Here is an 11,638-nt window from a genome sequence, read left to right on the forward strand (position 1 = left end):
ATGAATTAATCTATATACCTTCTATTAGCCTATAAGTCCATGAAGTGGCACATAAGCAGAGAAGCAGCATATCAAAAATCAGTGATACATAAATGAATACAGTAAAGCCATGGGTCAACCATTCAGTCCGTTACCTTGACTGTATCCAACCTGTGGGTTGTACTTGGCGTAGGCGATGAGGACCCTGAAGAGTTTGGCCTGACCCTCAATGGCCTCTGGACTGTCTCCCATCAGAGAGCGGTGGGTTGGGAAGGAACGCTCTATGGAACAGTCAAGTCAAAATGAATATGATTTTTCGATTTCAATGATGGACCTAAAGTCTGTTTGTACTTAGAGTATCAAGAGTACCTCATTATTTCTCGCCTTTCTCCCTCTCTCTCACTCACACACATAAACGCGTCTTATAAGACTTGTGAGCAGCTTCCATTTACTACATTCATTCCCTAACCCACTACATGCCCAACCTTCACCCTTACCCTATCCTGAAACAGTGTGACAAGAAGGTTCTGCAAGTTACTGTAAACATTGTACTTATTAAGACATTCTAATGGAAATGTAAACAAAATTCAAGTCGCAGTTTCATCCCAAAAATAAGCCAGAAAAGAAGGTAACATTTAACCATGTTTAAGACAATTTCAGCACTGAATTTAGATAAATCAATGTAATTAATTTTAAGTCTTAAAAAGGACCTACAGGCACCCAAAGGAAACTAATCCTATTTCAAACCCTAACCCTTTTAAACCCCCTCTTAACCCTAAACTAGCCCCTTGAAGAAGTGAGGACCAGCCAAAACGTTCTCACTCTAAAGGTCTACAACTCAAATTGGTTCTCACAAGAACAGCAGAACAGGACTACACAAGCCCCTTTCACACATGCAGCCTGTTCCATAAAAGTGACGGCATGCCGTCATGTGTGAACAGCAGCCAGTGTGGAAATGCCAGAATATCAGTTCTGCCAATTTCCCAGCTCAAGATGTTGTAACGTTACTAGTAATGTTCCGTATCGACTGTATGTGTGAACGATGCCAGAACATTAACGGCACAAGCACTGTCCGTATATTTCTGGTCATTCTATTTTCTTTTCGCAAACAGAAATTAAAAAATGAAAAACGAATGGTGATTTGATTTTCATTTAAAAATCCACAACTGATAAACGGAAATAGAAGGTATTTTTCATTTTCCTGGTCAGAAACGGCAAAATCAACATTTATAAAAAGGACTTGATTTTCCTTTTCTTCTTTGTAAAACAGAAAATAAAAAAGAATAAAGAAAACAACAACGAAAAAGCCCGTTTTGGGTCTGAGAGAGAAGCCGCTGCTGTGTGTCTTTCAGCAGAGAGAGAGAGAGAGAGAGAGAGAGGGGAGCGGGAGGCACTGCTCAACTCAGTAATAAACTTTATTTCTGATAGAAAATATGTTCAAAGACTTTTACTAATCCATCGTCCTGTCTGGAACAATTTCACCTTTCTGAGAGCTGAGAAAGCTCCAACACGTGGATAATAGAATATTGCGCATATCAGATCATAATTAGACCTATCGTGTGTGATAGGAACAGGTTATTATTATTAAAGAGTCTGATTTTTCTGGCAAAATACATGAAATAATGAAATAAAGTTTATTACTGAATTGAACAGCGATCCGTATTTTACAAAGGAGAAAAGTAAGATCAAGTCATTTATGTTTTATCTGCCGTTTCTGACCAGGAAAACGAGAAATGCCTTCGTTAATTTGTAGATTTTTACATGAAAATCAAATCACCATAAATTTTTTTTAATGTCTGTTTCTGAAAAGAAAACAGAATGACCAAAAAAATACACAGACCGAACAAGCACAACGTTAGGGCTGTAGTAGGAGGGGAATACAAACAACCATACAAAAGGCTGGAGCTTTACTTTTTCTGAAGAAGAAGTGGAATTAGACAGATGGTGAAATAAGAGAGATCCTGGCAGTCGGGTGGACGGAGAGATTAACCCGCTGTGTTTTCAAACTGCAGAGACTCCGGCGGTTAAACGTAATTTCCGGGAGATGACAACGGTGGAATGTAACGGTATGGCCAGTGCCGTGTGAATGGCAGCATTACGATACAAAGGCGGAACAGCATGTCTAGTGTGAACAACACAAACTGCTTCCATTACTGGCAAACTCAATCTGGCACTTTGACGGGTTTCATGTGTGAAAGGGGCTATACACACACAAACTCTACAATCTCATTGCCCTGTTTGAACTCACGCAGGTCCAGAGCGATCTGGCGAAAGAGTGTGACGTCGTCTCTGGAGTAGCCGGGCTCGGGGCAGCTGGAGGGCTGCTGATGGCTCGAACCCAGGTCGTTCTGGGTGTCGCTCAGCGTAGCTATGGCAGACAGGATACCATACTCACTGACACCCAAGTCCACCAGGGGCCCTCGCACCTCCAACAAGCACTTCTGTTGGGGCAGGCAACAACACACACTTTTGTTTCGGGACAACTCAACACACTTCTGAGAGATTGAGAGAATGTAACACAGCAGGGGGGGCTGGACAGTCACTCACTACCTGATTTGTTTTTTAATTAGTTTAAAATATAATGTGGTAGTGAATGACTATACAGTCACCCCAGATGAGTTGAAGCTCCAGTAAAAGTTATGATATGGGAATTTTATCTCAGTTGTTTGCATTTTTGTGGAATGGCAGTAGTGACACTAAATGGACAAAATCATTCCCCCAACAACACAACACACTTTGTGTGAACACTAAGCAACAACATTATCGGTGTGACCCAAAAGGACACTCCATTGCAGTTCTACCATACTCTACCTGGTAGTTGAAGTCACTGGTTTCTCTCAGACTGTCAATGCTGAGCAGACACTTCCACACTCTGCCTCGTAGGCTCGGAGGAATACCCATCCTGATAAACCGCTCAATCTGGAAAGAAAACATAAAAATGGTATCGTGAATTCCCTTCATCTATTCTTTTGTATAGTTTACTGAATCGAATAGAAGTGAACAGAATAGTATAGAATACAATAGAAAAAGCCCAACCTGACTCCTGCAGATGAAGCTGGCTCCATTCCAGTAGCTGAGCAGCTCACACAGCTCCTTCACCCTCACCGAGCTCAGCTGGGGGTAGCTGACAGAAACACCACAACACAATACTAGGATTAGACCAGTACATTCGTTTTTGACATCAGGCCAATACTGACCTTTTATTAACAATCAGATCTGGTTCAGTCAGTGTGGTCCGCTGCTCATACGATGGAGGATCCTCGCTGACGACAGCTAGTTTAAGATGACATCACTCTAACTGTAATGCTAAAGTGGTGTTTGATTTTACTCAACAGTCTGTAAAACCTGCAGTGAAACCTGCCTCACTAAAGAATTTCATTAATCTGGCTTTCAGTGGAGTTTTAGTGTCCCATGATGGTCTAAATGCTGTTTCAGAGGGTTTTTCCACCCTGATAAGAATACAATTCTGGGGGAACACTGAATACTTGTCATCGCTTTAATTTTTTTTTTTTGGCAAGAAAAGGGTCAAGATGAGGGCCATGATGATGAATATCAGCACAAAATATGGGCAGCTGCAATACAAAAACATTGGTATCAGTATCACACTTCAAAATCTCATCTGTCCTACAACAATAACTCACTGGACACTAGGGGTATCTCCAACTACTTGAAACTAACAGCGAATAAGACACAATGACTCAGTAGTTTGGCAGTTGAATTTCTGAGAAGCAAAAGCAAAAGTTTTTTTCATAATAGAACAGCTTGGTCACAGGCTGGCTACCTGCCAAAGTGAGTAGCAGGCTACAACTGACACACTTACCAGCCCTCGCCAGTAATGACAAGCCCTGTCGGTAGGTTTAAAAACATAGATCTTTAACTGAGCTCAATTGGGGGAAGATATAGCCTATAATACATAAACTGTGCATATAGCTAGAGACTTCACATCACATTTGTTGTTTCTACAGCTAATACAGTGTCAATGAAGTCTGCTAACACACTAGAGTACGAGACAAAGAACACAACTGACATTAGATATGCACAACACATAACAGAGAGCGCCAAGGTACACAACTAGCGTTAAGTAATCTTCAATTAGGCTATGTTAAAAAAAAAAAAGGTGATGACAGTTAAATAATGAGCTCTAACTTAACGAGACAAAACACCACTACAATGTAACCTTAGCGATTTAAAAAGAACTAACGTAACATGCTAACTGTGTTTCTGACTACATGCTCAAATACTGCTGAAACATTCAAACGATACTTTCTTACAAAATTGACAGTTTTCGATATAAAGTAAACAAACACACCTCTGCGCCGCCACATGAATACAGGGTGTCCGCAAGTTTCAGCAAATTTTTAATGCCATGACACAGGAAACCAACTTTTTAAATGCATTTGTGCCTTAAAAAGGTATATTTAACTGCGTCCAAGACCTTTAAAGACCACGAGTCTAACGTTAGATAAATGATTTAAAATACTGTAGCTAGTTTTGCTGGAGCTGTAACGTTAGACACGGTGGTGAAGGGTCAACACACCGAACCACACAACTCCCATATCCCGCACCTGTAATCGTGACATCGGTGATGAAGTTTTTGGTCCTTTCTTTTAGTTAGGGCAAAGCCGAATTCATCAAAAGCCAGATTCTCACTCCGTCTTTTTATTGTTGAGTTCCTCCGGCTGCCGTTGCTGCTGCTTCTCCTCCTCATAGTGAAAACACACACTTTGTTGGAACAAACTGTGGTCAGTTTGAAAACAGTTGTCTACAAACGGTCAAACTTGGCCCGCCCCTTCCTCTGCGTCACCGTCAACTGAAAATGGGCGGGATGAATCAGAGACCTTACAATAAAGAGAGATTAGTCAGCAGCTGCGGAGTGAAGGGGTGATACACCATGTGGATGTTGACAATATGGTCATATTAATATGATTACATCATATTAATTTGAATAATATCGATTAATATTAATATATAATAGTATTGGTCAATAGCGGGAGAGGCTTTACATCGCAGGAAGATCTGTCAGCAGCTGTCAAATGAAGATGTAGCCGGCTGAAGTGTGTATCTTTCAAAAACATAAACACACACTCTCTCTCTCTCTCTCTCTCTCACACACACACACACATACACACACACACACGAAATGTTAACACCGATAGTGATTTAAACAAATAGGTGGGTAAACTTCATGTAACTTACAACAGTTTGATACTACATAGCATGATGTGTAGCCTACTATGAATTTACATCATAAAGCTTTATGTCAGCCTAAAAAGGTATGTAAACTTAAACCCACAAATGGAAAGGTGTTTACCCTCCACTAACTCCCTGCACACAGACTAATAAAATACTCATATATATGCCCATGCAAAATCACACACATATGCATACTACTAAATACTCACAAAAATATATGAAACACTTGCACACAGGCTATACAGTAGGTCTATATGTAAAATACTTGCATAGATACCAGGCTATAAACAGACAATATGCATATACTGTATGTTCTATATGGGATAGCAGCCTATCTGAAGGGATAGTTTTTCTGAAAATTTCTCAACAGTAGGCTAGATTTGGACCAGCAGCCCATAGGCTACCCTAAATATTTCCATTCAGGCATACAAGTTCATGAACATACACATCTATGACACTTCAATGCTCTTTATTGTGGTGTTACAAAATATCAGGTCTACATAATGCATAATATGTGCCTTTGGTTTGACGTGATCATTTTCTCTATAATGAGGCCTAACAGTGATAAAGGCAGCAACCATTGCCACCAAAGGATCATGGTATTGGACAGCAGTAGAATATACTCATCAGTAACTTTTAGTAGACACAAGTTTCTAACTGATGAACATTGTAGATAGGCTATTAAACTGATTCGGCGGGGGCTTGGTCATTCCTGCGTGTCTCCACCTTGTATATGGTCTGGTAGCCATCGTCCCAGGCATACAGCTGTTTGTCTTTAGGATGGTAGTGGAGGCTGCTGTGGCTGGTGTAGCGCTTTGGGAAGAACAGCACAGGACTCTCATTGCTGCAGATGGATGGCAAACAAAATGAGAAAATATTAAAAGTCTAGTAGTATTAAAGTATAATCTGTTTCTGTGTGTGTGTGTACGTGTGCATGGTTGCTCATGACAGTGCATGTTTGTGGGTGCACATATATCTTTGTGTTTCTGTCTGTGTGTAAGCCCACCTGTGGATGGTATCATGGATATCATAGAGACACTGTATGGTGGAGCGTCCCCCATAGCGCGTATTATAGACCACATAGAGGGTCCCACAGATCAGGAAGGCTCCTTCAGCATCACGGCTTTTACACAGCGTATCCCAGGTGTGTTCTACTGCCAAGGACCCTGAGGTGGACATGAAAGCTATGGTGAATATGGACCAGTGTTACTGTGCATGTGTATGAGAGTAGGGGGATGTACCCTCTACCTTTATCCAGTTTGGTGATGACCAGGTTTCCTCCATAGTCAGGGTCAGCGTGGATGACCCAGAGGCCCAGTTCATCCACAGCCATGTCCAGGTAGGTGTTGGGGTTCAGACTGTAGGCGGGTAGACGACCAGCTCCTGGTAGCAGCGTGCTATCCACCACTGTACTGTTCACCAGGTCTACCTTTATGCGATGGAAATGAATGGAAATATTACACATATTCAGCGATGCTCATCATTGTAGATATAGAGTATTTGCAGTTGCGTCAGAAATTTAGCAACCATGATTGAAGTCATCTTGGAGGTCCACTGGAGAATTGGCTACACATAAACAATGTATAGCAACCAAGCTAGAAAGAGACATACCTGAAACCAATAGTCATGGTGTAGGTGTAGGATCATCCAATAATATTAAGTGGTGGTAGACTTTTTTCCAAATGCTACTAAACTGTGACCAAAGTCTTGTCTTAGCCTTAGTCTCTACTCCAAAACACTGAGTAGCTTGAGTCAGCTCAGTTAACTTGAACTAACAGTTGGTTTTTGGCTTTGTTAGCCAACTGACTAGCTAGCAAGCTAATTAGCAAAGCAAATAATTTTAATGTTATTAGCCACAGCTTGGTACTAGCCATTTTACATTAGCTATAGATGTGATAACACAAAGACAGTGACATTAAGTTGACCAGATATCATGGTTGACAAGCTGACAAAAACATGATATACAAAATAGATCAAACGTATCAGTGATTAAATGATCAGTCTCCGGCTAAGGACCAGCACAGAATGTCTATTCAATGCAGTTATGAAGTCTGAGTCCTAAATTGAGAAACGCAATAAGCTGTTATTGCCAAGAAATGTGGACCTCCAATATGGCCGCCAGACACAGTGGAAACCAACACAGACAAGGGAGAACTGCCAATACTGTATAAGAGTACGGTATTGCTCCCACATTGCCTTAAAGGGAAAGACACATGTGTTAAAGCTACTATACAGTAAGTTTGATTTCCACTTCAGTCACCCACCTTCAGTATCTGGTTGGGAGTGTCTGCCCGGTGGTAGTAGAGGAATCTATTGTAGACCACATGGCCGGTTCCCTGCCAGTGAAAAGGCAGCTCCACCACCTTAGCTAGCTGTGTCCCCTCTGTGAAGCTTCTCAGAGAAACGTACTCCAGCAGAGTCTTGTTTCTGAGCCCGCTGAGGAAGTAGACCTGAAAGATTCTCTCAGTTACTGCCATGCCCAAGAGAGCAATGAGTGGAAATTTTCTTTTGTACCTCAGGTTTTAAAGGAAACATCCACCCTGAGATACACTGGTAGATATCATCAGTCTGTGATCAATGCATTCCAAGAGTTTTTTGTGATCAATAATTCCATTTTTTGGTGTGCCCACTGTCCCTCAACGTGCCTCGTCTACTTCTACTTCAGTAAGTGATTTCCTTCATTTCCCAGAATGCTTTTCAACAACCCAGAGAGAACGTGCCTGGACTTGTTGCCTTCAGCTCTGGGTTATTCGTGTACGTGGAGAGTGATAGCATTGTGAGAGCAAGAGACAGAGATTTTTTTTGAGTCGAGAAAAAGCCACGTCCCTTGCAAACGCAACAGGTATTGTGGCTGCATTGCATTCTGGTCGATTGAGGCTACTGTGGGCGGAGAAATTTGTCTCTGGCCTCTTCTATAATGGATTTCTCCCTGTATGATTGTTGAATGTCAGCACAAAATGCCCCCCTTGCTCTTTGTTTCTGATGGACTGACACCAAAACCATTTACCATTTTTAGATAGCTGAAAAATGTTCTGCTATCAAACTCCGTTGTAGCTGCACTGGACACATGCAGAGAAAGCAAAATGATACATGTAACACAGCAATCATCAAGAACATCACAATGCAAACAATCATCAAACACATCCCATCATTTATCAACTGTTGAAGAATGGGAGTGCTGACAGCAATGGCACACTGAGAGCTAGATACGTACAGGCTCAGTGAGAAAAACTCCTCTCTCTCCACTGTATAGAGTCGATAATTACATCTTAGAGAAGAACAAACCTTGGCTGATCCTTCAGAGGGGTCCTTGAACCAGGATCCGTAGGTGTCTCCCGCCTTCTTCACAATCTTCAGAGACTTGACTGCACTCAAGGCTGTGCTGCAGTCTGGAGATGTTGGAGAGAACACTGTTGGGTAATCACTGTGGCGGTACATCGTTAAGGAATTCACTATCAGTCTTCTTACCATTCGCCAGTTTGATCTTGGCTTTCTTCTTCAGCTGGTCCAGTTCCGCTGCCTTCATCTGTTGTTCCAGCAGTGCCTCCTCCATCTCAATGTTGGACTGGGCGGGGATCTTGTTTTCTAGGTACTCCAGCTCCCTCTCCACCCGGTCTACACGCATGGACACACCGTCCACCTGGCTCCTCACCTCTGATCTTTGGAGCAAAACGGTTATTATTTCATTTATCTGTTCATTCAGCGACTAGTTTCTCTATTTAGCCACACACTGACTCACTGTTGAGGTAGTTCTTCACCTCCGACCTGCGGAGGTAGACGGATTTTCTTTGTTTGCTCAAACTGTTCATTCATTCTTTCATTTTAAGATCAAATGCCAAATGCCATTATTGTCTGCTTCTAGTGCAAAAAGTGGATTTCCATATGTTTGACATAGAGTAGTCATGCCACTGAGACTGAGGCTGTCAACTCTGGTGTATGTTTTAAGTTTCTGTAAAGTTGTTTTTAAGGTACCTCAGAACACTGACAGCGGACAGTTGTCCCCTGATCTCAGAGGAGAGGTCGTAGATCTTCTGGGTTACGCTCACCGTGTTTTGCTCACATCGAGTCAGACGCTCCTGATGTCAACGACACAGGAAAACAGCTTTAGGCAAAGCATCAGAGAAACTTATGGTGTTAACAGTACAGAATAAAAGCATGAAACACTCCTGATGTTAAAGAGTAACTCAACCCCAAACCCAAATCTGAGTAAAGCCTGACATCTAATGGTAAAAAGCATGCTAATGAAATGGCCATCTGCCATTGGCTGATTTTTTGTGCCAGGTGATGTCACCTTCTAGAGAACAACAGGTGGTGACATCACCTGGCACCAAAGATCAGCCAATGGCAGATGGCCATTTAATTAGCATGTTTTTTACCATTTGATGCCAGGCTTTACACAGATTTAGGTTTGGGTTTAGTTACTCATTAATGATAGACACAATCAGGCAAAGTACCAAGAGCCTTCTGATGTGAAGTGTATACTGTCAAGTTTCCAGAAACCATACTGAGATAGATTTTCTCAATAGATTTGACTTCCTAATCTAATAGTAGTGTCACTCACATTTATCTCATTAACAGATATTTTCTAGTGATTTGTTGATTCACAGGCTGATAGTTTTGGCTAGCGCAGCTTCCAACGCTGATGACATTACCATTATAGAAAGATGTTAAGAAGAGCAGTCAGAGTAGCTGAGAGAATGCCAAGAGCGCTGCAGTCCAAGACAATCTGATGCAAAGTGATATCTGATATTTCAACATCCTCTGAATCATGGGTTGAACCTGCTTGCAGAAGGTCAGACACTCTTGGCATTAAAGGGAAAAAGTTACGAGATGGATTCCGACCCTTACATTTACATCTTAGCAAGTTACAAAGCATGCAACAGTAGAATAAGGTCAAGCTCCTAGATCAAAGGAGCTTGAGTAAGAGCTATATGGAGAGAGAGAATATAGAAGCAATTAGGGTGAGCAGAAGGGATTGATTGAGTGTCAAAAAGGTGACATCAGGTCCTTGAAAAGAGCACTCTCTCCCATGTTACTGTAATACTTTGAAACTACCTGAGGTAAATCAAAGCGTCACAAAGTGTCACAGTTTGTGACCACCTACCTCCATCTGTGCCAGTCTCCTCTCTAAGTACTGGATTATGAAGGTGTCCTGGGTAGAAGACTGGCTCTGGACTGAACCCACGGTCAGGGACAGAGACAAGAGGAGGACAGGAATCACGCTGCCTGACATCGCTAGCGCTGGTGTGACTGCTTGTCAGTGAAAATGAGACTTTTCCCTCTCTATTTTGGAAACGTTCCTGTGAGGTATCCTGTGATCAATCCACGTTGCTTGAATCTGAGTTTACAACAGCCCAGCTATCTGGAAATGCATCCTCAAAAGTCTTTTATTGGCTGCATTTTCTTTCTCCTCTTCCTCTTCAGTAGGCTGTGAAGTCCCCCTCAGAGTCGTAGCTCCAGAACTTTCTGTCTTGTTGTTTCTCTAGTAGTTTTGGTTCAAGTAGGTTTGGATCCAACTGAACCTCACCCCTGGTTCCCTCCCAGTCCCTCTCTCTCTCTCTCTCTCTCTCTCTCTCTCTCTCTCTCTCTCACTTTTTCTCTCTCTCACTCTTCTGGGTGTGTGTGTGCATTTGAGGAACGAGAGAGAAAACAAAGGGAGAGAGAGAGTTAAAAACAACAGAGAAAGTTCATACCCTATTGGTCCACCCTACGGTATTTTAATGTAATACTCTCCAGATGGCCCACTGACACGTCCTCAGTTCTCAGGCAGAGCAGCAGTTGTTCAATAAAAGGCGTTAAGTGGGCTGTATAACCGGAGGAAACACTTAATTAGAGCATCCTGTATGAAAAATATATAGTCTGTAGTATTCAAATCAGGAAAATTGTCTATCTTGCTTTCATACCGCAGGGTGTTTCCACTGGCAGGGTTATGGAGATTAATCTCGGCAACAATAATAATGTTATTAATCAGCAACATTTTCCTGGTTACCTGCTTAAAATTGCAATCACATACATAATCTGTTGATTACTTTGAGTCAGCAAGGTATTGTATTGTATTGTGCTTTCAGTAACTGTTGGATTTCTTTGCCCACAAATTTATAGATTACGATGTTTAACAGAGACAGGTTATTCTGATCTACACTGTGTTCATTTCTTCATAACCTTCCAAAATTATTATTTCAAAGTGTTTAAAATGTTTCTAGTGTCTATGAACTTGTTGCCTATGCAACATGAAAAACCAGAAGATTCACTTTCCAATTGTTCTGTCCTGTTTGTTGCTCAAATGAATTCATTCGTAGCATTCTTTTGTGACTCACACTTAACTTACCAGTGAGGTAAAAATAGTCTGTTGCTGTTGATGGATGACTTCTGGCTCCATCTGGTGCTTCTTATAGCCACCTGGCTCTGTTTCCTGGGCTTTGCCTCATGACAGATACAACATCTGGTTGTCAGCTTTTAACATATT

At 41.7% G+C, this 11,638-nt stretch overlaps 2 protein-coding genes across 2 annotated transcripts; both read right to left on the bottom strand.

Annotated features, from left to right (window-relative positions):
* Window positions 1-134: 134 nt before the first annotated feature.
* Window positions 135-4,737, bottom strand: LOC139646912 (USP6 N-terminal-like protein; the record flags this gene model as incomplete). Its single annotated transcript, XM_071522702.1, has 5 exons — window positions 4,545-4,737; window positions 3,016-3,103; window positions 2,791-2,898; window positions 2,228-2,420; window positions 135-260 (listed from the first exon to the last, which is right to left on the bottom strand). Coding segments are annotated over exons 1-5 (658 nt in total), but the record flags the coding sequence as incomplete, so codon positions are not given.
* Window positions 4,738-5,607: 870 nt separating this feature from the next.
* On the bottom strand, window positions 5,608-10,743 carry olfml1 (olfactomedin-like 1). Its single transcript, XM_071522703.1, has 8 exons — window positions 10,277-10,743; window positions 9,145-9,248; window positions 8,641-8,831; window positions 8,458-8,561; window positions 7,437-7,622; window positions 6,421-6,601; window positions 6,179-6,338; window positions 5,608-6,016 (listed from the first exon to the last, which is right to left on the bottom strand). Exons 1-8 carry the CDS (start codon window positions 10,403-10,405, stop codon window positions 5,854-5,856), a joined length of 1,218 nt encoding a protein of 405 aa, XP_071378804.1. The 5' UTR covers window positions 10,406-10,743; the 3' UTR covers window positions 5,608-5,853.
* Between the last annotated feature and the right edge of the window lie 895 nt (window positions 10,744-11,638).

The sequence above is a fragment of the Centroberyx affinis genome, unplaced genomic scaffold (assembly GCF_046629955.1).
Source record: "Centroberyx affinis isolate AG114_WGS23_722 - 3 ecotype Tasmania unplaced genomic scaffold, CSIRO-AGI_Caff_v1 ptg001017l_1, whole genome shotgun sequence".
Classification (NCBI taxonomy): Eukaryota; Metazoa; Chordata; class Actinopteri; order Beryciformes; family Berycidae; genus Centroberyx; species Centroberyx affinis.

Bases quoted from the DNA above. Each gene is read 5' to 3' on its own strand.
- olfml1 (XM_071522703.1), bottom strand. From the start codon at position 10,405: ATGTCAGGCAGCGTGATTCCTGTCCTCCTCTTGTCTCTGTCCCTGACC. The intron at 7,623-8,457 runs GTTTGTTCTTCT...AGAATCTTTCAG, and splicing joins CCTCTGAAGGATCAGCCAAG to GTCTACTTCCTCAGCGGGCT. The intron at 6,017-6,178 runs GTGGGCTTACAC...ATCCATCTGCAG, and splicing joins ATCCATGATACCATCCACAG to CAATGAGAGTCCTGTGCTGT.